This window comes from Oncorhynchus mykiss, chromosome 6 (assembly GCF_013265735.2).
Source record: "Oncorhynchus mykiss isolate Arlee chromosome 6, USDA_OmykA_1.1, whole genome shotgun sequence".
Taxonomy (NCBI): domain Eukaryota; kingdom Metazoa; phylum Chordata; class Actinopteri; order Salmoniformes; family Salmonidae; genus Oncorhynchus; species Oncorhynchus mykiss.
In genome coordinates, this window is record NC_048570.1 from 82908588 (window position 1) to 82935096 (window position 26509).

At 43.2% G+C, this 26509-nt stretch overlaps 1 protein-coding gene across 3 annotated transcripts in view; it reads left to right on the forward strand.

Moving 5' to 3' along the window:
• The first annotated feature begins 11360 nt into the window (after positions 1-11360).
• The window catches only part of LOC110506865 (ADAMTS-like protein 3), a 249991-nt gene continuing 234842 nt past the window's right edge, over positions 11361-26509 (forward strand). For all 3 annotated transcript variants that reach the window (XM_036981198.1, XM_036981199.1, XM_036981200.1), the window contains exons 1-2: positions 11361-11692; positions 12592-12707. In XM_036981198.1, the coding sequence (XP_036837093.1) occupies positions 12639-12707 (69 nt within the window). In that variant the 5' untranslated portion in view covers positions 11361-11692; positions 12592-12638. The remainder of the gene's footprint in view (positions 11693-12591; positions 12708-26509) is intronic.

Sequence of the window (26509 nt, forward strand, 5' to 3'; positions counted from 1 at the left end):
ATTAAGGGGATTCGATTAATCTGGCCGGGCGCCCGGGATGGCGTGTTGTGTATCGAGTGAAAGTTGATTGCATTAGTTTTGGAACCGAGCTGACTCCTGGGCGTGAGCCAGGCGCCCAGTTCAAATCCCACGGTCATCTAAAAAAGTGACATAATTATGAGTAGGATTCTGTGTTTTCACATGCAAAAGTGATTCGTTTTGATAAAAATGCTTTACGTGCCTTCCCAATGAAAACTAGTTTGAAAATTCAAACGTATATTTTACGGAAAAAATATGTTGTATGTCTCTGGAAGATGCACCATGCTGCCTTCATTTTGACATCATGGCCGATCGGCGCAGATTACTGCTCCATTTGAGAAAGGCGCTCCTCCTTCACCGCTTTTTCCCGTTCAAGTCATGGGCCATAGACCGATGCCCCACGGCTCAGCATAATCAAATCCGACGATTCACAGCTGACAGGGCTTCTATTCAGTCTCTGTGTTCTGTTAATGTGTTAATTGTAAGTAGGCCTATCCTGAATAACTTGTGTTTGGTAATTGTGCGGACATGGAGACAACCAGCAAAGGTATTTATGTAATTGTACAAAAGCGTAATTATTTAGACGCCACTGTCGGATGCTTGTAACCAACTATTATTCATTATACTGACAACATAGTCGAGTGACCACTCTAACGCATGTCCTCAAAGATGGAAGGCAGGCGAGATCAGGTGGGACCATTCTAGCCAATGAGAGGGCAGATATGTGTGTGAACAACGGGCACAACTCTAATATAAAATGTTTTTTTCAAAGTTGCCGAAATTCCACATGCGTCCACTTATATCAGTGCATTCGTAACAACCTAAACATAACGAAACTTTTATTCGATCAAAGAAGCCTCATGTAGCAAATTAGCAATTGCATTTTTTGCTGACCAAATTCGACCCTCTCATTGACCTCCTTTGTGGACAGATTTTGGGCGGAGTAAACCCTCTTTCCTCTTTCTCTCTGTTGTGACATATGCAAAAATCTGAATAGAACATTGTAACATCCACAGGTTTTATGATAGGGCAGGATCAGTGGAGACCACACCTGGATGCTGGTAATGGAATCACACAACACAGGATTATCACAAAATATATATTTTATTACAAAGATGTTTAAAATAGTACACAAGCTGTAGGGGCTGGCGGGCTTAGAATGGCAGGTTCAGTGTTTTTAATACAAAAGGCTGATATAATAATTTCAGTGTAACATTCAATATTCAATTCTTCAGTAATGTAGCTCAGGCACAGCAAATGTCAAGATATCAAGTTCAGCAGAGCAAACTTCACACAACACGTCTTGTAAGGTAGGGGCCTATTTCCAAAAGGGTCTCAATGTTGTAAACACTGAAAGTGCTTCATGCAATAAATAATCAAGCACTTGTACAATATAAATACATGAAATCTGATTACTGTCATTTGTCACTGGTTAGATAAGAATGCTGGTAAGCTGCCTCTGTGTCCCAAACTCTCCTGACTCCTAGCTCTAATGCGTCCCTCCAACTCTCAAACTCACTTGACTCAACATGCTGGCTCTCAAGGTCCCTCCAAATGCCTTCTACAAGAAGATGGTGGGGATCTTTGCGGATCACGGTTACCCTGAGAAGAACTGAGAAGTTCAGACGTAAATTGGGGAACATGCTAAGAACCTACAAACAGGCCAAAGAACGTTGCCGGGAGACAGGCCAAGGGAGAACCACTTGCCTGTGTTTTGAGGTTAATGTCTCTCTGGTGCATAGGGTTATGATTAACACAATATGATCTTCAGGATTTCTTATTCCCCTCAGGTAATGAATGATATACAGTTTATAAATCATTCACTATTTATTCTAACAAAAGTTGAAACAAAAAAACATATTTTGGTGTTCACACGTGTATTTGTTTGATTTACAAAGTCTGCACAGGACCAAGAAAAACATCTAAACTGAAATTGAGATGGTTGGCTCTATTCTTATGCATTTCACTGTTCCTGTGCATATTGACAATAACACTTGAACTCAGAGGAGAAGGTGGTTCGAGACCTCAATGCTGGAGGGAGTGGCTGCCATGCAGCACATTCTTCAGTCAGAAAGAAAGGGTTAAACTGTTGAAAAAGGAAAAGAAATGATGCTTGACATTCCTTCTTGTCTGTCTTCACTATCCCAGCTGTTGTCCCATTATGTCTATTTGGAGTGTTTATCTCCTTTATGGTGTAACCATTGAACACCTCTAACAGCAGACATGCAGATGGTAAACTTGTTTCTAAAATGCTGCTTTCACTTTGTGCAAAGTATAACCCTTTATACAGCCTGAGTGTGATGTTTCTTTGTCAAGACAGGCAGTCTGGATATGGAATCTTTATCCGATTTGAATCAGGCAAAGGATGACAGGAGGTAGTTTGTTGAACCGAGGTTCCCAGACGGATTTGGGCATGAAACGATGCCTGTTAGACAGATCAGTTTCGTCATCTTCAAAAAATGCAGCCAGTTTCAATTGTCTGGTAGGAACTTATCTCTGTGCGTAGTTGTGTCTTGCAGCCCCATGTAATGCCCAGCGTTGGAATAACTGACAAACCTTGTGGTAAAGTAATCTGAGCCAATGTCAGCTAGAAGTGACTGGATAGGGCCCCTTGGCACCCAGATTGATGCTCTGGGGAACACTTGAGCCGCCGTGTTGAACAAAAGGAGAACACTCTTGTTGTGGGACTGAGTCGTGCCCTTGTCCTTGACCAAAGGACAGGATCTCCTTCCTCACCGAGGGAAACATCCTTCCTTGTGGTCCCTCCCAACTTCCTGCCAGTAGGAAAGGAAGTCACTGGAAGCCCCCAAATGCGTCTGATGTCGTCCACCTGGATGCCCATGCCGAATGCCACTGTGTCCACCACACACCTGATGTGGCCATTGCCTGAAGTGAAGTCTGACAGAATGTGCTCTTAGGTCTCTGGGTCTGTCTGGCTGTGAAACATCTCCACCATTCTTGTGTCTATGCACTGAGTTTCTCTAGGCATAAGGTTCCAGTGCTTCCCGAAGGCAGAAGTAAACTTCTGTGACCAGTTTAATGGTCCTGCAGCCATCAAAGACAAGTAATATTGGTACTGATTTGTTAATAATTCATTCCTACATGCCTTTTTTTTACATGAAGGAATTGCCAATTGCATCATTTATAGTTACGACAGTGGATATACTGTACTGCATGCTGCATAACACAACATTTCAGTGCCTCAAAAAGGGTGTAGGTTCCCCTGGACTCAACAAATCTGCAGTACACTATGACCTTGGTTTCTTCTCTGCCACTTTCTCTCAATTTATCCACCAGCCATGGCCCCTCAACTACGATGTTGATGCTATGGACGGACAGTTACATTTTGGGTCAGTCTTGGATCTGATGATACACAAGCCCAGTTGTATAGTTACTGTAGCATCCGCATCATGGAACATGTGACAATGAAACATGCAATATTTTCACACTCATGGGCTGGACAAAAGCACTGTATAAGCTATAACTAATAAAGGAGGAAGTAGCCACAATCACAGACTAGGAAGAACAGTCATCATCTCAACGGAGCTCATGGAGCGGTCCATGCCCTCAATGGACTCCGCCATCTTCTAGTGAGCATCAGGACGGGTGCTGAAATTATACTTCTTACAGAAGGGATTTTGAGGTACTCCTCTCTAAAGGATGTGAACCCCTGTTAAACAGACAGACAGACCAGTGGAAGAGGATTTAGGAATTTCAGATGAAATTTGGCAGAGTATGCTTCAGGGATACATTCTTCTTCTTCATATGTCTGAGACATGCTATAATACAATTTAAAATAGTCCTTCGGCTGCATTGGTCAAAGGCAAGATGATCCAAGTTTAGACCAGAAATGGTCTAAACTTGTGACCTATGTATTAAAGCAGGCTCCTGCTGCCTTATTTCACATGCTTCGGACATACATGAAATGTATTGATTTCTGTAAGTCCATTTCTGAGATGTTTTCCAAGGTCCTGGAAACCTTCTGCCTTTGTTGCAGTGGAGACTCCTCAGAAGAGGAAGGGGAGGACCATCCTCCACAGTTCATTACATAAAAATATATTTAAAAAGTCATTCTTTTTAGATAAGACTATACTAAATATTTATTCACGTCACCAAATAATTCATTAAAAACACTGTTTCAATGAAGGTCTACAGAATCCTCAGCAGCACTCTGTAGGGTAACACCATGGTAGCAGACCGCTAGCTTCTGTCCTCTGGGTACATTGACTTCAATACAAAAGCTAGTAGGCTCATGGTTCTCACCCCGTTCTATAGACTTACACAGTAGTTATGACAACTTCCCGGAGGAGGTCCTCCAAACCGGTCAGGCATCTTGCAGAATAAAATGACATGTTGTCGACCATATGAAAGGATCACAGAATTAATCTAGTACTGAAAGCAAAAACTACAGCTAGCTATCACTGCAGTGCACAAAATGTGTTGAGTTGTTGACTCAAAGAGAAAGACTATATTTGAACAGTTTTGAAAAAAATTGTACACTGTACTGCACCGGGGTGTAACGGCTAAACTATACACTGTACTGCACCAGGGTGTCACGGCTAAACTATACACTGTACTGCACCAGGGTGTCACGGCTAAACTGTACACTGTACTGCACCGGGGTGTAACGGCTAAACTGTACACTGTGCTGCACCAGGTTGTCACGGCTAAACTGTACACTGTACTGCACCGGGGTGTAACGGCTAAACTGTACACTGTACTGCACCGGGGTGTAACAGCTAAACTGCTTGCTGCTGACTGTACACTGTACAGCACCGGGGTGTAACGGCTAAACTGTACACTGTACTGCACCGGGGTGTAACAGCTAAACTGCTTGCTGCTGACTGTACACTGTACAGCACCGGGGTGTAACGGCTAAACTGTACACTGTACTGCACCGGGGTGTAACGGCTAAACTGTACACTGTACTGCACCGGGGTGTAACGGCTAAACTGTACACTGTACTGCACCAGGGTGTAACAGCTAAACTGTACACTGTACTGCACCGGGGTGTAACGGCTAAACTGTACACTGTACTGCACCGGGGTGTAACGGCTAAACTGTACACTGTACTGCACCGGGGTGTAACGGCTAAACTGTACACTGTACTGCACCAGGTTGTCACGGCTAAACTGTACACTGTACTGCACCAGGTTGTCACGGCTAAACTGTACACTGTACTGCACCGGGGTGTAACGGCTAAACTATACACTGTACTGCACCGGGGTGTAACGGCTAAACTGTACACTGTACTGCACCGGGGTGTAACGGCTAAACTGTACACTGTACTGCACCGGGGTGTAACGGCTAAACTGTACACTGTACTGCACCGGGGTGTAACGGCTAAACTGTACACTGTACTGCACCAGGTTGTCACGGCTAAACTGTACACTGTACTGCACCGGGGTGTAACGGCTAAACTATACACTGTACTGCACCGGGGTGTAACGGCTAAACTGTACACTGTACTGCACCGGGGTGTAACGGCTAAACTGTACACTGTACTGCACCGGGGTGTAACAGCTAAACTGCTTGCTGCTGACTGTACACTGTACAGCATGATTGTAGTGGAGCTACGTTGACTATGACATGGCATGGATGTAGGGTGTGTGTAGCGGTTAGCGGGAGTTTTTTTTGCCTGGTCACAGACAGCTGATGTAAAGTCCACAAGGGAAGGGAAAAAGTGCGAGGAGAGCATGTAGATAGATGCGAGAAGGAATTATATATACAGTGGGGCAAAAAAGTATTTAGTCAGCCACCAATTGTGCAAGTTCTCCCACTTAAAAAGATGAGAGAGGCCTGTAATTTTCATCATAGGTACACTTCAACTATGACAGACAAAATGAGAAAAAAAATCCAGAAAACCACATTGTAGGATTTTTAATTAATTTACTTGCAAATTATGGTGGAGAATAAGTATTTGGTCACCCACAAACAAGCAAAATGTTGGGCTCTCACAGACCTGTAACTTCTTCTTTAAGAGGCTCCACAGTCCTCCACTCGTTACCTGTATTACTGGCACCTGTTTGAACTTGTTATCAGTATAAAAGACACTGTCCACAACCTCAAACAGTCACACTCCAAACTCCACTATGGCCAAGACCAAAGAGCTGTCAAAGGACACCAGAAACAAAATTGTAGACCTGCACCAGGCTGGGAAGACTGAGTCTGCAATAGGTAAGCAGCTTGGTTTGAAGAAATCAACTGTGGGAGCAATTATTAGGAAATGGAAGACATACAAGACCACTGATAATCTCCCTCGATCTGGGGCTCCACGCAAGATCTCACCCCGTGGGGTCAAAATGATCACAAGAACGGTGAGCAAAAATCCCAGAACCACACGGGGGGACCTAGTGAATGACCTGCAGAGACCTGGGACCAAAGTAACAAAGCCTACCATCAGTACCACGCTACGCCGCCAGGGACTCAAATCCTGCAGTGCCAGACGTGTCCCCCTGCTTAAGCCAGTACATGTCCAGGCACGTCTGAAGTTTGCTAGAGAGCATTTGGATGATCCAGAAGAAGATTGGGAGAATGTCATATGGTTAAATGAAACCAAAATATAACTTTTTTGGTAAAAACTCAACTCGTCGTGTTTGGAGGACAAAGAATGCTTAGTTGCATCCAAAGAACACCATACCTAATGTGAAGCATGGGGTTGGAAACATCATGCTTTGGGGCTGTTTTTCTGCAAAGGGACCAGGACGACTGATCCGTGTAAAGGAAAGAATGAATGGGGCCATGTATCGTGAGATTTTGAGTGAAAACCTCCTTCCATCAGCAAGGGCATTGAAGATGAAACGTGGCTGGGTCTTTCAGCATGACGATGATCCCAAACACACTGCCCGGGCAACGAAGGAGTGGCTTCGTAAGAAGCATTTCAAGGTCCTGGAGTGGCCTAGCCAGTTTCCAGATCTCAACCCCATAGAAAATCTTTGGAGGGAGTTGAAAGTCCGTGTTGCCCAGCAACAGCCCCAAAACATCACTGCTCTAGAGGAGATCTGCATGGAGGAATGGGCCAAAATACCAGCAACAGTGTGTGAAAACCTTGTGAAGACTTAGAGAAAACGTTTGACCTCTGTCATTGCCAACAAAGGGTATATAACAAAGTATTGAGATAAACTTTTGTTATTGACCAAATACTTATTTTCCACCATTAATTTGCAAATAAATTCATTAAAATTCCTACAATGTGATTTTCTGGATTTTTTTTCTCATTTTGTCTGTCATAGTTGAAGTGTACCTATGATGAAAATTACAGGCCTCTCTCATCTTTTTAAGTGGGAGAACTTGCACAATTGGTGGCTGACTAAATACTTTTTTGCCCCACTGTATACAATGAACTGTTTGTATGTGGCTGCTATGAAAGTGGACTTTGTTTGCGTGTAATCAGGGTATTCATTGCGCCAATTATTTTGAAAAACGATTCTTAAACGGAAGCAAACAGGATGAAACCGGATAAACATATCTGAATTTGTCCAATAGAAACTCTCGTTTGCAACTGTTAGACTAATGCTTACACCCTAGATCAGCTAGATGCAGGCAAGAGTGTGAAAGCCAGTATTGAATGTGTCGCTGTCTGTCACCTAGATTACTCAAAATACTATCGACCTGTTAACTTTGATTCAGGCTAGGTTGTAGCAACCTCATGATGCTTATGGGGAAGATAACAGTATCATGTAGTCGCCTGAACCTATCGATGTTACATTGAACTGGGTGAATGGAATATGAATAACAGTCATCCAATATGTTGTAATAGAAATAAGGCCTTGTTCATAAAAAAAGGTATAACCTCCCTCATCTTTAACTGCACCAATGGGCCACTGCTTTGATGTATTATTGGGAGTGGCACCACAGGATTCCCCTCTGGACAGGTATATCTTTTTATATTTCACCTTTATTTAACTAGGCAAGTCAGTTAAGAACAAATTCTTATTTACAATGACGGCCTTGGAACAGTGGGTTAACTGCCTGTTCAGAAGCAGAATGACAGATTTGTACCTTGTCAGCTCGTGGATTTGACCTTGCAACCTTCCGGTTACTAGTCCAACGCTCTAACCACTGTCAGCCATTGGATAAAGGAAGTCATGGTCATCTCAAGCTAGAGAAAAGGCACTATTCCTTAAAATGATCTGCAATTCAATTGTATGGTATCTGGCAACTTTTCTTATCTTTTGTAGAAAACATGGACCTAGCCAATTTCACAACTGCATAAACTAACTCAAATTAGAATTTATATCACTATTTTTACTTTTATAGTATCTGTGTTTTTCATTATTTGATTATGTCACTTCCATTCTGTCATGGCTGTTTAATAAAAGTCTGGTATTCGGGTGGTGCTCTGTAGGAGCATGAGGGTTGGGGTGAGTTTGATGTGGTAACTTTGTGGCGCAGCTAATCATATACCGAGCACAACATAACGATTCTAAACAATATTAGTTGGTCGTTGTAATAATGGACAAGAGATCGGTGAAATGTGTTTGATCATTACATACTGTGTGCCCACTATGTGTCTGGCCTCGAGCTCCAAACACTGCTGAACATCTTACACCACGGTACTCAATAAACAATGACATAGTACCTATGCATTCATTATCATTTCTATGAGATTGTGACAGGATGAGAACAGTCACAGTCCCACTTGACAATAATTTGACAGTGGGACAAATCTGGGTAATTTGGTTAATCAAACAGCAGAGGGAGACAAATCTCCAGAAAATAGCCCTGCAGCAATCGAGTGTAAAGGAGAAAGTGTGTTTCAGATTGTCCCCCTGCACCGGCTGTGATCTTAGTAGAATGACTCGCACAAAAACTAGAAAAGCATACCACAAAAACTGTGGCAAGCCCAATACAATATAGGAACAGAGGGTCTGTAATGTCCTAGTTCAGTCAAAAGCCCCCAATTCTGCCTCTGCCTTTTTTCCTGACCTCTCAATTACTGGCAAGCTGACTACCTCCTGACTGTGATGCCTATGGTCAATACTAAAGGGGAACCTGTACTGTACTGTACCCAGGCATTCAATTGGGTTGCGCAGGGGGTGGAATCATCCATTCATCCATCCACCTACCAATCAATTTGATCCATCTGTCTGTCCATCCATCCATCCCCCTATCTATCCTAGCTGTGAGTTTACAGGTAAGCACACCAGAGTTACAAAGACAATAGGATCATTGGTTGAAAGTCAAGTGAGTTTGTAGTTCATCCATGTCCAAAGCCCTCTCTCTCATCTCTCCCTCCCATCTCACTGCCCTCACTCGTCTCACTCTCTCATCTCTCCCTCCCATCTCACTGCCCTAACTCATCTCACTCTCTCATCTCTCCCTCCCATCTCACTGCCCTCACTCGTCTCACTCTCTCATCTCTCCCTCCCATCTCACTGCCCTAACTCATCTCTCCCTCCCCCTCTCACTGCCCTCACTCGTCTCACTCTCATCTCTCCCTCCCCCTCTCACTGCCCTCACTCGTCTCACTCTCATCTCTCCCTCCCCCTCTCACTGCCCTCACTCGTCTCACTCGCTCATCTCTCCCTCCCCCTCACACTGCCCTCACTCGTCTCACTCGCTCATCTCTCCCTCCCCCTCTCAATGCCCTCACTCGTCTCACACTCTCATCTCTCCCTCCCCCTCTCAATGCCCTCACTCGCTCATCTCTCCCTCCCCCGCTCACTGCCCTCACTCGATCATCTCTCCCTCCCCCTCTCACTGCCCTCACTCGTCTCACTCTCTCATCTCTCCCTCCCCCTCTCACTGCCCTCACTCGTCTCCCTCTCTCATCTCTCCCTCCCCCGCTCAATGCCCTCACTCGTCTCACTCTCTCATCTCTCCCTCCCCCTCTCACTGCCCTCACTTGTCTCACTCTCTCATCTCTCCCTCCCCCTCTCAATGCCCTCACTCGCCTCACTCTCATCTCTCCCTCCCCCTCTCACTGCCCTCACTCGCTCATCTCTCCCTCCCCCTCTCACTGCCCTCACTCGTCTCACTCGCTCATCTCTCATCTCTCCCTCTCACTGCCCTCACTCGCCTCACTCTCTCATCTCTCCCTCCCCTCTCACTGCCCTCACTCGTCTCACTCTCATCTCTCCCTCACTCCTCTCACTGCCCTCACTCGTCTCACTCTCTCATCTCTCCCTCCCCCTCTCACTGCCCTCACTAGTCTCACTCTCTCATCTCTCCCTCCCCTCACACTGCCCTCACTCGTCTCACTCGCTCATCTCTCCCTCTCAATGACCTCACTAGTCTCACTCTCTCATCTCTCCCTCCCCTCTCACTGCCCTCACTCGTCTCACTCGCTCATCTCTCCCTCCCCCTCTCACTGCCCTCACTCGTTTCACTCTCATCTCTCCCTCCCCCTCTCACTGCCCTCACTCGTCTCACTCTCTCATCTCTCCCTCCCCCTCTCACTGCCCTCACTCGTCTCATTCTCTCATCTCTCCCTCCCCCTCTCACTGCCCTATCTCCCCCTGTATCTCCCCCTGTATCTCCCCCTGTATCTCCCCCTGTATCTCCCCCTGTATCTCCCCTATGCTTTGCCAACATCTATTCCTCACCTCATAATAAAGGAGAACCTCCCCAGCATGTTGTAATAGCCACTTTGATCTGCCACACCACAGAGCATGGTGAGTGATAGCTGTAATACACCACTTCTCTACAGTGCCTGTATTAGGGCCAGGCGAGTGAGCAGCGGTGACAGCAACAGCATAATATGAGTCCAAAATGGCACCCTATTCGCTACTACTTTTAGCCAAGGCTCATAGGGCTCTGGTCAAACGTGGTGTTCTATATAGGAGATAGGGTGTCATTTTAGATGTAGACAAAACTGTGCTGGAGTTTGCCTATCTGGGTTGATTAAAGGCCCAAAATCACAGTGTGACAGTGGCACACAAGTTTATTAGGGAGGTCTTGAAACGTTGTATTAGTTTCAGAATGAAAATGTGGCTGGGGTACGCAAGAAAAAAGACCTATGGAACTAGTTACAGTTCATACTGTTGGAAACTGGTGTACTGATAATATTGCCATTATCTTCATTCTTTACTGTTTGCCCCTTGTAATAAATGAGATGATGATGACTGCATGATGATTGTTTATGATGATGATGATGAAAATCATGAGTATGATGATCATGATGATTATTAGGATAATGATCTGAATGATGATGATGGTGAGGAGGATGATTGTTGTTATTATAGTTATTATTAATGTGACGAAGATGAATATTATGATCATCATGATGATGATAACGATGTTGAAATCTACTGAATAAACGTGAAGCTCGAACAAATCAACATAATCACGTACCCCTATTCTCCTGTAGCCGATTCTCAAATCCATATTGGCGATGGGACGAGGGCGGCAATCAGCTGCGCAGCGCTCTAACTTTGTCCGGTCATTATTTGAGCTCCATATCGCTACTTCCCAGTCGCGCTACATTTAGAGCGAGAGAAAGAGGGAGAGAATTCAGACTTTTATTGTGACTCCGTAGTAGGCCACAGCACAACGGAATATTTAGTTGTTGTGTGCGAATAAGTTGTGTATCGATTTGATACATCATATTTGACTGCGAGTTTTGGTTGCGGTTCTGAAATCGGGGAGTGTCGCGCCGGGTGGAAATCAGGTTTGAGGAATCAGTGGGATATGTTGATCTGTACATGAGCGCAGCGCATTCTTCCGAAAGAAGGTAACATTATATATCTGTGCCATCGTACTGTCATTCTGTCCAAATGTCTGAAATATTTGGTGCCTGTGAATGGTCTCTATCGCGCCACAGAATCAGTTTAACCAAGTGCAAGTTGATTATTTCAGCCTAAATATTGTTGTTGTTCTGGCATTTTATGTTTACAGAACACCGTTTACATGTAGAAATGCGCCGCGTCATCTTTTTGACACGGTAGACATTTTCTGTCATTTTCTGTTGTCAATATCGTTATTATTTTAAATACGTTTTATAGACACGTGAACTACCTGCTATACTGCCGTAGACATCGCTGAACTGTGCCATTAGATCTACCCTTACCCTGCGGGAGCATCCTTCACTGTCTAGAATGAACTTTCGAGAAAGCGGGAGCCTATCTGACAAGTAGAATGAATTTGCTAGATATCATTAATTGGCCAACGCTATTTCCAGCGGAGGGAAGTGCTTCTCCTAGGATTCCATCCATGTAGCGGTTGTGCTGTTACATGTGTCAGTTATCCAACATATTTTCAGTACATCGTTATAATCACATTCATGCAATATTGAACCCTGATACCCAAAGAAACTACCTACCTAGTGTCATTCATAGTAGTTTACAGACGCACAGATGCCAATATCTCTATTTTTTTTATAGGCTATACATTCAATCTCAATCTGATTCCTTCTATTTAGGCTAATTTATACAATTTAACTTTATCATCGGTGACAGCTGATCGCCTATTCCTGTATTTTCACACATGTTTTTGCAACATCACTGTATTGTGTAAGTATTAGACTGGCCATAATAATATTTTGATTTGATGGGTAGAGCGGTGCACCTTCTGGGTTTTTGCTTTTCTCTCCCCTGTCTTGACACTGACTGAAACATGTGCTCCCTATCCCAGGCTGCACCTCACCAACACATAACAGCACGTTTAATCGCGGAGCTAAGATGAAACCACTCCTGTTCCTGCTCTGGGAGACTGGGCTAGCTCTCTCTCTGCTCTACTCGACTGCACAGGTACTGTACCATTCACATGGTGGCATTTAAATAAAAGTTTGATTCAATTTGATATGGCACAGTGTTTCCGAAATTGTGGGTAGGGCCCGCTAATTGGATGATGAGGCCACCCACTGTGGAGTCGTAAAACGTAATGTAAAGTGTGAGCAAACCTTCACTTATGTGATATTTTATTTGAAGGTTGCTTGTTCAACCCTGAAAAAGGCCCTGGGTTCCAGAACGTTGGTTCTGTTAAAAATGATTGGGAGTGATGAAGGGTGCATCTCAGTTGTATTTCCTTAATTCTTTGAGTCTGATGTTCTCACCTCCTTCTCAAAGCATGTTGGAGGAGAAGGTCTGAGGGGAGAACCTCCACCCTGGGCACAGATGTCAGTTCAACGTCTAGTTCTGATTTACATTTGGTTGAGTTGTCAACTAACGTGAATTCAATGTTCAAATTCACTCAGTGTATTTAGGTTAAAAGTTGGGTGAAAAAATGATGAAATTCCCTTCATTCATGATTTTTTACAAATCCAATCAGTTTGATTCAACGTCATCACATTGCAATTTTGGGTTGAAATGATGTAGAAACAACATTGATTCAACCAGTTCTTGCCCAGTGGGTCAGATCTTCTCCAATGCGTTTTGAAAAGGAGACAAGGATGTGAGAAATCAAGCAAAGACCAGATTCACCCGTAGAGTGGCTCACTTTCTTTGTTTTTTCAAATTGATGGTCAGTATATAGTCTGCACCTTGTCAACTATGTGGGGGTGTGCCTCTCTTCCAAATGACACTCCGTTCCCTATGTAGTTTACACTACTAAGTAGTGCACAATATAGTTTACACTACTAAGTAGTGCACTATATAGGGAAAACGGTACCGTTTGGGACACACAGATGGTCACATCTCGAAGCTCTTGTTCCTGGCTATTTCAGCCTATACAGGTGTGTGGCTATTGTACAGTGCCTTGCGAAAGTATTCGGCCCCCTTGAACTTTGCGACCTTTTGGCACATTTCAGGCTTCAAACATAAAGATATAAAACTGTATTTTTTTGTGAAGAATCAACAACAAGTGGGACACAATCATGAAGTGGAACGACATTTATTGGATATTTCAAACTTTTTTAACAAATCAAAAACTGAAAAATTGGGCGTGCAAAATTATTCAGCCCCCTTAAGTTAATACTTTGTAGCGCCACCTTTTGCTGCGATTACAGCTGTAAGTCGCTTGGGGTATGTCTCTATCAGTTTTGCACATCGAGAGACTGACATTTTTTCCCATTCCTCCTTGCAAAACAGCTCGAGCTCAGTGAGGTTGGATGGAGAGCATTTGTGAACAGCAGTTTTCAGTTCTTTCCACAGATTCTCGATTGGATTCAGGTCTGGACTTTGACTTGGCCATTCTAACACCTGGATATGTTTATTTTTGAACCATTCCATTGTAGATTTTGCTTTATGTTTTGGATCATTGTCTTGTTGGAAGACAAATCTCCGTCCAAGTCTCAGGTCTTTTGCAGACTCCATCAGGTTTTCTTCCAGAATGGTCCTGTATTTGGCTCCATCCATCTTCCCATCAATTTTCACCATCTTCCCTGTCCCTGCTGAAGAAAAGCAGGCCCAAACCATGATGCTGCCACCACCATGTTTGACAGTGGGGATGGTGTGTTCAGCTGTGTTGCTTTTACGCCAAACATAACGTTTTGCATTGTTGCCAAAAAGTTCAATTTTGGTTTCATCTGACCAGAGAACCTTCTTCCACATGTTTGGTGTGTCTCCCAGGTGGCTTGTGGCAAACTTTAAATGACACTTTTTATGGATATCTTTAAGAAATAGCTTTCTTCTTGCCACTCTTCCATAAAGGCCAGATTTGTGCAATATACGACTGATTGTTGTCCTATGGACAGAGTCTCCCACCTCAGCTGTAGATCTCTGCAGTTCATCCAGAGTGATCATGGGCCTCTTGGCTGCATCTCTGATCAGTCTTCTCCTTGTATGAGCTGAAAGTTTAGAGGGACGGCCAGGTCTTGGTAGATTTGCAGTGGTCTGATACTCCTTCCATTTCAAAATTATCGCTTGCACAGTGCTCCTTGGGATGTTTAAAGCTTGGGAAATCTTTTTGTATCCAAATCCGGCTTTAAACTTCTTCACAACAGTATCTCGGACCTGCCTGGTGTGTTCCTTGTTCTTCATGATGCTCTCTGCGCTTTTAACGGACTTCTGAGACTATCACAGTGCAGGTGCATTTATACGGAGACTTGATTACACACAGGTGGATTGTATTTATCATCATTAGTCATTTAGGTCAACATTGGATCATTCAGAGATCCTCACTGAACTTCTGGAGAGAGTTTGCTGCACTGAAAGTAAAGGGGCTGAATAATTTTGCACGCCCAATATTTCAGTTTTTGATTTGTTAAAAAAGTTTGAAATATCCAATAAATGTCGTTCCACTTCCTGATTTTGTCCCACTTGTTGTTGATTCTTCACAAAAAATACAGTTTTATATCTTTATGTTTGAAGCCTGAAATGTGGCAAAAGGTCGCAAAGTTCAAGGGGGCCGAATACTTTCGCAAGGCACTGTAGATGTGTGTAGTACATATTATTGTAGATGTGTGTAGTACATATTATTGTAGATGTGTGTAGTACATATTATTGTAGATGTGTGTAGTACATATTATTATAGATGTGTATAGTACATATTATTGTAGATGTGTGTAGTACATATTATTGTAGATGTGTGTAGTACATTGCTATGGGACAGTTTGAGGATGTTCGTCTGCCTGGCTATGTGTCTATTTGGAGCCAGCTGAATTGAATGTCACCTCTCTTTATGAGGATCAACCCTCTAAAGCCCTAAGGTTGATATATATATATATATATATATATATATATATATATATATTTATAGTGATTATAGTAGTGTGTTGTAGTGGTGTCTAATACACACACATAAACAGACACAGACACAGACACACACACACACACACACACACACACACACACACACACACACACGCTGCTGAGGGCCAGGTGATAACAGAGATCTGTTGGGCTCTGCCACTGAGTGGTGAGGCCTTTTTTTAGGATAAGGGATGCATCCCAAATGGGACACTGGTCAAAAGTAGTGCACTTTATAAAATAGGGTACCATTTGGCATGCAGACAAGGCTTGCTAGTTAACATGTAGTAAGCTAGTGTCTGAAAACAGATGGAGCACACTGAAACCTGAATCTGCCAGTTGACTGTGATGTTGGACATGCTGCTTTAGGCTTCTACAGGAGACCAACATAGAGTTGGAAGTCTGTTTTATGATTTGTTTGTATAACATGCTGGTATTTGTATTTACATGTTGTCTGTATGGAGTAAAGGGAATTACCCATAGAGATTAGAATAACTTTGATTCTCCTCTCCTCTCTAGTGCTGATTCAGTTTTCCCAATAGCCCAATGTAGGGCCCCTTTACAGCACTTGTAATTGTCTGGCTTCTGAAAGACGTGTCTGTCTTATAGGTCCAGTCCTGCATTTCATTTCTGTCTGTATGTGAGTGTAACACGTGGAGCCGTTGCGTGGGTAGTAAGTCAGAACAATGAAAGCCACCAGTGTCGTGAGGACAGGCGTGTCTGCTAAGGCTCTCTCCTAGTTCCCAGCCCTCTCACTCATCTGCTCATACAATTAGACCCTGAATCTGGCGCCTAACCTCTTAGGGACCATGGCCCTGACACACACCTGCACGCATGGACACACACAGACACACACATGGATGCAATAGACAACAAGGAATCCACAGAGTCCGACCAATTGGATCCTGGTATAAGTGTGCAGCGCCCATCATTGTTGGCTCAATAACCCCTATTTTTTATTTAACATTGTTATCAGGAAATATTCCAAACGTATGTAAATCAGCTCTTGTGCTGCCCCTCCAGAAGGACGGGGATAGTAGTGATCTTAATAATCATCACCCCATTTCAAGGCTTCCTTTTCTAGATAAGATTATTGAATCCTTAGTAATTGTACAACTTTGCTCTTTTTTTGTCTGAGAAATGAATTTTGAATGTAAACCTCACAGGGTTCAGGCCTGGACAGAGCACTATTACAGCAACCACTCTAGTAGTTAATGATCTTGTCAATGCTTTACACACTACAATGAAATGTGCTGCTTTGTTTGTGGACCCGTCAAACACTTTTGATACTGTTGATCAGGCTATTTTATATGTTTTCCTCAATAGGCCTGAGCTCTGTCTCCTGTTCATGGTTTCAGGATTATCTTAGTGACAGAACTCAGGATGTTGTGATTGATGGGGTTAAGTCTGAATTTCTTGAAGTATGTAAAGGTGTACCACAGGGGTTGATTTTGGGTCCTGCTCTCTTCACTATTTACTGTATATACACACCATTGGTCAGTCTGTTAAAACTGGTTAACTTCATCTATATGCAGATGATAGTATTATGTCTGCTACTGCCCGACTTGATCTGACTGTTTGATCTGGCTGTTGATCAGGCTGTTGATCTGAATGTTGATCTGGCTGTTGATCTGGCTGTTGATCTGGCTGTTGATCTGGCTGTTGATCTGACTGTTGATCTGGCTGTGTCTAAACTACAGTCAGCTTTTAGAGCTATGCAGGAATCCCTTGCTGATTTAAAACTTGAAAACTAAATACATACTGTTTTGAAACTCTCTCAGAATGTTTCAGATGACCTACATGTTCACTCTTTAGATTTTTCTCCAATCAAACGTGTTCCCGCATATAAATACTTATGTCTTTGACATTTTAAAAACATAGATGAACTGGTTAAGAAGCTAAGATTTAAAGTTGTCTTTTTCTACAGAAACAGATGGTGCCTTTCTCTAAGCAGTAGGAAGCAGATCATTCAGTCAACCTTTTTATCTGTTCTTGTTTATGCAGCTGCTACTACACTCAAACCTTTGGATATCATCTACCGTAGTACCCTTTGTTTTGTTACAGGGGAAGGTTTTAATACTCATCACTGTATCATCCTGTATCAAAAGGTTGGCTGGACTTGGCTTAAGACCCGTAGGTCTCTACATTACTCCCTTTTTGTTTACAAGGCCCAACTTCATAAACTTCCATCTTATCTAACTTTGTTTTTGAAGTATAGACACCTGAGTTGCCTAATCCATTCATGTGATTGGTTAACTGTTGAGGTTCCTAAGGTCTCCACAGAGCGAGGTAAATCTGCTTTTAGTGTTAATGCACCGTATTGCTGGAACAAAATTCTAAATACTTTTAATCTTGATGTTCTGGTGCCGTTCTGATTGGGGACTTATTGTGGAGGAATGTCTTTTTTTTCTGGGTGATTTGTGATGTTTTATTTAAATGTGTATAGTTTGGGTGTAATGTGTTGTTGTAAATAAGGGGCGCATTTGCAAAAGAGACCCAGGTCTCAATATGTTGTCCCTAAAGGTTAAATCAAAAATAATAATATGGATAGATACATATGTACGCATGACTGCTCTCTCTCTCACACACACACACACACACACACACACACACACACACACACACACACACACACACACACACACACACACACACACACACGGATGCATACTCACAAAGGCAGGCACATGCGCTCAGGTAGGCTTTCCCTCTCTCTCCTTCTCTCTTTCCCCCTCTCTCTCTTCTCTCTTTCTCTCACACACAGCTGCCAGGGGTCTTTCACCGGCCACACCTGTGGCTTAGCCTCCCTCTGTGACCAGTGGAACAGAGGCTCACACAGGCCCTGTGTGTGTGGGAGAGAGAGAGACTGAGAGTGAGAGGGCGTGAGAGAGACAGCAAGAGAGACTGAGAGAGAGAGAGATGGAGGGAGAGAGAGAGAGAGAGGGAGAGAGAGAGAGAGAGAGAGTCTCCTAGGGAACAGATGGAGGGGAACACATTATATCAGCTGAGTGCTTTAGCAGATAGCATGTCCAGGTTTATTTGTAATTCTGTTGAGTTCATGTCTCCATAATATATCAGTTGTCCATTCCCCCACTTTATCTCTCTCACACACACACACACACACACACACACACACACACACACACACACACACACACACACACACACACACACACACACACACACACACACACACACACACACACACACACTCCAACTGTGCCTCTCTTAGCTGCATATCGCCCCAGTAATGAGTTAACTGCATAAAACGACGTGCTAAACTCCTTAAAGTCTCTTAAAAGTGCTGATTTCACCACATTTGTGATCACGTGTCGCTGTAAATACTGCTGCTGACAGGAGCAAGGGACACAGCTTGCTCAGTCAGAGCACCGGCCTCCAGAATGCTGCAGTGATTTGTGAGTTAGACCTCAAAACACTCCTCTTTCTCCCCTAAACGCTGTTTTCCCGGACTCAGAGTAGCCCTTTCCTGCAGTCAATGACCAAAAGCGCCCTCTTTGGCCTCATGGGTGGAATGTTATTACTTTTTCATCATTTCATAATTATTGAAGATACTTTTTTTTACGACATCTGGTGTGTCAATGTCAAACAGTTTTGTTATATTTCAGTCTTCTGTGATCTATATAAAGTGTAATATTGGGATGTTATACATTTCAACTCTATATCTGACATGGTACATTTTTATTTTTTATTAGTCCATAACCATGTGTGTGAGGTGTATACTTTTGTTTCATAGTAGATTTGCTTAACACTACAAATAATCTCTCTGTGTGGCCCTGATTTAGCCCACTGCAGTAATTGAAGAAGGCATCTACCTGTTTTGGGCATTGGACAGTAGAGTCAGCCAGCCAGCCAGCCAGCCAGCCAGATAGCCAGTCAGTCAGGTCAAATGAGGATTAGTAGGGTGGAGGGTTATGGGGGCTGTAGTTAGGGAAGGGTGGGGAGTTATGGGGGCTGTAGTTAGTAGGTCCATGCTTGGCTGGGTGTCCGCCTGGATTATGACAAGCAGATGTGGGATTAGACTCACGCTTGATTGGCTTTTATTGTTGCCGTGGTTTTCTAGAGGTGCTGTAAGACTTAGAGCTCTGCTTTCCTCCTCTTCAATTTCTCTCTTTCTCTTGATCTCTCTCTCGATCTCTCTCTCCTTCTTTCAGTGTCACTCTTTCTCTCTGTCTCTATCTCTCTATCCCCCCTTTCTCTCTCTCTGTAACCTCTTTCCTGTCTCTGTCTGTCTTTCCTGTATCTCTCCCTTCCCCTCTTTCTCCCTGTCTCTATCTCTCTATCCCCCCTTTCTCGCTCTCTGTAATCTCTTTCCTGTCTCTGTCTTTGTCTTTCCTGTATCTCTCTCTCTCTCCCTCCCCCTCTTTCTCTCTCTCTGCCTCAGACTCCAGAGGTTACTGAGTACAAAAGTTCACTACTGGTATTGCGCTGTTAGTCAGGCATCCATTTTGACAGATTTAGCTCAGGTCAACAGGTCAAAACTTTGTTGTTGTGTTCATTGGCAACAGAAAATAGTGAGAAGACTGTGTGTGTGTGTGTGGTGTGTGTGTGTGTATATAGACTCAGGAATAGAAGAATAGACAGTAGAGGTCGACTGATTAATCGGAATAGCCGATTAATTAGGGCCGATTAATTAGGGCCGATTTCAAGTTTTCATAACAATCGGAGATCGGTATTTTTGGACGCAGATTTTGCAGATTACATTTTTTTTATTTTTTTTTTACATCTTTATTTGACCTTTATTTAACCTTTATTTAACTAGGCAAGTCAGTTAAGAACACATTCTTATTTTCAATGATGGCCTAGGAACGGTGGGTTAACTGCCTTGTTCAGGGGCAGAACGACAGATTTTTACCTTGTCAGCTCGGGGATTCAATCTTGCAACCTTACGGTTAACTAGTCCAACGCTCTAACCACCTGCCTCACGAGTAAGAAGCCAAGGTAAGTTGCTAGCTAGCATTAAACTTAATCAATCATAATCACTAGTTATAACTACACATGGTTGATGGTATTACTAGTTTATTTAGCGTGTCCTGCATTGCATATAATCGATGCAGTGCGCATTCGCAAAAAAGGACTGTCGTTGCTCCAACATGTACCTAACCATAAACATCAATGCCTTTCTTAAAATCAATACACAAGTATATCTTTTTAAACCTGCATATTTAGCTAAAAGAAATCCAGGTTAGCAGGCAATATTAACCAGGTGAAATTGTGTCACTTCTCTTGCGTTCATTGCATGCAGAGTCAGAGTATATGCAACCGTTTGGGCCGCCTGGCTCATTGCAAACTAATTTGGCAGAATTTTACGTACTTATGACATAACATTGAAGGTTGTGCAATGTAACAGCAATATTTAGACTGATGGATGCCACCCGTTAGATAAAATATGGAACAGTTCCGTATTTCACTGAAATAATAAATGTTTTCTTTTCGAGATGATAGTTTCCGGATTTGACCATATTAATGACCTAAGGCTCGTATTTCTGTGTGTTATTATGTTATAATTAAGTCTATGATTTGATAGAGCAGTCTGACTGAGCGATGTTAGGCAGCAGCAGGCTCGTAAGCATTCATTCAAACAGCACTTTTGTGCGTTTTGCCAGCAGCTCTTCGCCGTGCTTCAAGCTGTGTATGACTTCAAGCCTATCAACTCCCGAGATGAGGCTGGTGTAACCGATGTGAAATGGCTAGCTAGTTAGCGAGGTGTGCACTAATAGCGTTTCAAACGTCACTTGCTCTGAGACTTGGAGTAGTTGTTCCCCTTGCTCTGCATGGGTAACGCTGCTTCGTGGGTGGCTGTTGTCAATGTGTTCCTGTTTCGAGCCCAGGTAGCGGCGAGGAGAGGGATGGAAGCTATACTGTTACACTGGCAATACTAAAGTGCCTATAAGAACATCCAATAGTCAAAGGTATATGAAATACAAATCGTATAGAGAGAAATGGTCCTATAATTCCTATAATAACTACAACCTAAAACTTCTTACCTGGGAATATTGAAAACTCATGTTAAAAGGAACCACCAGCTTTCATATGTTCTGAGCAAGGAACTTAAACGTTAGCTTTCTTACATGACACATATTGCACTTTTACTTTCTACACTTTTCTACACTTTTACTTTCTACACATTGTTTTTGCATTATTTGAACCAAATTGAATGTTTCATTATTTATTTGAGGCTAAATTGATTTTATTCACTTGAATAAGAGTTCATTCAGTATTGTTGTAATTGTCATTATTACAAATAAATTTAAAAAATCGTCCGATTAATTGGTATCGGCTTGTTTTGATCCCCCAATAATCGGTATCAGTATCGGCGTTGAAAAATCATAAGCGGTCGACCTCTAATAGACGGGCACATGGCTGTTATCTCCCTCTGACAATGGTGTTGGGGTAACAGCTACGTAATCACAGGGTGTTCTTCTTGGAGCCTTCCTGACATCAACACCTTCTCTCTGTAGTGGAGGGAGACTCAAAACACTCAGAGGGTATTAGCACTGCTAACGCGTTTTCTCCAAAGACTACTTTCTGGTGAGCAGGTTGTCGCACCACAGAGATTTTCATTGCAATCCAGTGAAGGATACACAGTATGTGTGCTAGAGACTGTAGCTGCCCTGTAGGCAGAGGAGGGTGGGGTGGGAGTGGTGTTCCCATGGCTCCTGTTTGGATACAGAGGCGTTAAGGGGGCACACAGTAACCACATTGTGTTTGAACAGCTGTCTGTTACAAACAACAGACTGAGTGATGACAGGAAGTCACCTGGGAGGTCAACAGGAAGAGGAAGTGGTCAGGGGTAGATTTGATGTCACTCTATACTGTGATAAAGGCACAAAGGAGAAATGGCTTTCACAATAAAACCATGGAAATCCCTGAGGGAGATGGTCTCTGTGTGTGTTATAGAGGGAATAGTATGTTAACTTGTTATTATCCATTAATGCAGGTTTTCACAGCAGTCCCAGCGTGAATCTCCCTATATCAACCCCTCCCTCCCTCTCTTTCTCTCACCATGTCAACCCCTCCCTCCCTCCCTCCCTCCCTCCCTCCCTCCCTCCCTCCCTCCCTCCCTCCCTCCCTCCCTCCCACTTTTTCTCTCAACATGTCAACCTCTCCCTCCCACTTTTTCTCTCAACATGTCAACCTCTCCCTTCCTCTCTACCTCTTTTCCTCTCAACATGGGAGGAAACTCACTGATGAGGAGATTTAGCAGTTCACAGAAACATCACGTGTGCTGTTAGCTGACTCTGTTGTGACTCTTATCTTGGTTTGGGTGGATTCTACCATGGGTTCATGGTATTGCACTGGGGCCATAAGACCTACTCTTTATAGTAGGGGTACACTTGGTGTAGTGGGTGTGTTTGGGTGTAGTGTGTTGTTGATTCACCACAAGTGTGTGTGTGTTAGTCTACAGTGTATTTGTGTGTTACTGTGCAAGCTTGGAGTGTGTTGTCAATCTTGTGCTGAGGCCCCTAACACCACAATTCAGTGTTAGCGTGTTGTCAATCTTCTACAGGGGCCCCTATAACCCAATTTTGCGGCCCTTGGATGCTATCCATCTTTGATTCTGCCATGCAAACTACCCTGGCAGCCACAGCCACCAGTCCTTCACAAATTGGACTCCATTAGATCCTTGCAGGCGATAGCATTAGCGCTAGCGTCGTCGCTAGCCAGTCTCTCAGTGTCAATCATTAGCATGGATTTCACAGCTCTGTTCAAAGGGGAAACCCAAAACCCTGGCGCAGGATGATAATACTAAGTGCAATCTGGAGTACAATCTGGAGTAATGTAATTTTGACCATGTGGCTGGGCTAGTGACGGCGGCTAGCCTAGCGTGTCTTAGCGTGTTTTGTGTTATCGCCGTTGTCCTTGTTTATTCACAGTTTGGCTCCTGTTTATTTTTCGGTAGTGGATTCATTACGTCTCGGAATGTCGTTATCAAGACGAGTCTTGCTGGTGAATTTCCTTTCTGTGGTTTATTATTGATATTACTCCAGCCCCGGCTGACACTCTCTCACAGCTGTATGTGTGCCTGCGTGTGTGCATGTGTGTATGTGCGTGCATGTGTACGTACGTGTGTGTGTTTCAGCCATCCATTTAGCAAAACTCTTTCCCGGCCAGGAACAAAATCATTTTCACGTGTGGGTGTTATTAAAGGGACAGTGAGTCAATTCTCCTGTTTTGTAATGATATTTCCACACGTGAAAATTATGACAATGCACTTTTAGTGTAAGAGCTTTAAAAAGAAAAACACCTGGAATTTTTGCCTGTTCAGAGGGGAGGGAATTTTTGACCCACATCATGACATCACAATCACACCTGATTATTCTGATTATTTGCATATGTGTCCTCCTACATTAAAGGGGTAAGCGGGGTAGCCTGTTAAACTCTGAGTGGTTGTTTTGGATGATGTACAGTACACCTGTGGTACCCACTCTGTTCATTTCAGTCAGTAAATAGAAAGTGACATATCATTTAAAAGCTACAGCACTTGTCTTTTTGGAAATGAAACCCAAACCTTACTACCGGCAATGTCATAAGAATGCCCCCCCCCCTTCATATTCATAGAGTATGCAATTTAGGTCAAGTCACGAAAAGTGCAAAAATGTTGCATGCATGGAAAATGCCATTTGGGGTGCCATGTGGGACACAGATTGCTTTTACATCTTGTGGTGGAACAGCTAACACACCAGCTGCCTGTGGGCCCTGGTCAAATGTAGTGCCCTATATAGGGAATAGAGTGACATCTGGGACTCAGCAAAGAACTATGAACTCTGGAGGATAGCAAACTAATATTCCCTAATAAAAGACACATAGTGAAGGGATGCGAGGCAGAGGTAGTGGTTCTCACATACTGTTTGTAGGGCTTGTGTATGGATCAGTGGGTGAGGAGGTGTAGCTGTTCAAAGCAGATTAGCTAACTCTCTCTCTGCCTGTTTATTGAAATATCTGCCCATGTCTGTTTCTCAACCTCCGATCTGTGGACAGTTTATGTCCCAGGGATGGTACTCATTGGTCCCTCAGATGGTAGACTGACAATCTCTATACTTGTTACAGTGAGGGAAAGGTATTTGATCACTTGCTGATTTTGTACGTTTGCCCACTGACAAATAAATGATCAGTCTATACTTTTAATGGTAGGTTAATTTGAAGAGTGAGAGACAGAATAACAACAAAAAAATCCAGAAAAACGCATGTTAAAAATGTTATAAATTTATTTGCATTTTAATGAGGGAAATTAGTATTTGACCCCCTCTCAATCAGAAAGATTTGTCTCCCAGATGTCTTTTATACAGGTAACGAGCTGAGATTAGGAGTGCTGCTAATCTCAGCTCGTTTCCTGTATAAAAGACATTTGTCCACAGAAGCGAACAATCAATCAGATTCCAAACTCTCCACCATGGCCAAGACAAAGAGCTCTCCAAGGATGTCAGGGACAAGATTGTAGACCTACACAACGCTGGAATGGGCTACAAGACCATCGCCAAGCAGCTTGGTGAGAAGGTGACAACAGTTGGTGCGATTATTTGCAAATGGAAGAAACACAAAATAACTGTCAATCTCCCTCGGCCTGGGGCTCCATGCAAGATCTCACCTCATGGAGTTGCAATGATCATGAGAACGGTGAGGAATCAGCCCAAAACTACATGGGGGGGATCTTGTCAATGATCTCAAGGCACTGGTACCATAGTCACCAAGAAAACAATTGGTAACACACTACGCCGTGAAGGACTGACATCCTGCAGCGCCCGCAAGGTCCCCCGGCTCAAGAAAGCACATATACATGCCCGTCTGAAGTTTGCCAATGAACATCTGAATGATTCTGAGGACAACTGGGTGAAAGTGTTGTGGTCAGATGAGACCAAAATTGAGCTCTTTGGCATCAACTCAACTCGCCGTGTTTGGAGGAGGAGGAATGCTGCCTATGACACCAAGAACACCATCCCCACTGTCAAACATGGAGGTGGAAACATTATGCTTTGGGGGTGTTTTTCTGCTAAGGGGACAGGACAACTTCACCGCATCAAAGGGATGATGGACGGGGCCATGTACAGTCAAATCTTGGGTGAGAACCTCCTTCCCTCATCCAGGGCATTGAAAATGGGTCGTGGATGGGTTTTCCAGCACGACAATGACCCAAAACACACGGCCAAGGCAACAAAGGAGTGGCTCAAGAAGAAGTACATCAAGGTCATGGAGTGGCCTAGCCAGACTCAAGACCTTAATCCCATAGAAAATCTGTGGAGGGAGCTGAAGGTTCGAGTTGCCAAACGTCAGCCTCGAAACCTAAATGACTTGGAGAAGATCTGCAAATACTTATTTCCCTCATTAAAATGCAAATCAATTTATAACATTTTTGACATGCGTTTTTCTGGATTGTTTTGTTATTCTGTCTCTCACTGTTCAAATACACCTACCATTAAAATTATAGACTGATCATTTCTTTGTCAGTGGGCAACCATACAAAATCAGCAGGGGATCAAATACTTTTTTCCCTCACTGTATGTAAATGCCTCCTCCAAGAAGAAAATACCCTTGCAGGTAGGGTTGTACATTCTGGGGAATATTCAGAGGTGGAAACTTTCCCTGGGAATTTACAGAAATTAATGTTAATACCATTTAAATGTTGTTGTTTTTTGCATTGGATATATTTACCATATCATATAGAGACCGACACATAAACCTTTTACCTTATCATAAGTAGACATCATTTCAAATGATTAAATCCTTACAATAGAAATAAAAACAACAATTTTGTTATGAATTGAACTTTACATGAGTTGACTCTTCACATTGGTGATTTCACTGAACAACAAAAGAAAGGGAATATTGAATGAACCCCAATGATCCATCGCATCTCCCAAAAATGTTTTCAACATACATCTGTAAAATGATGAACTACAACTTTGGTT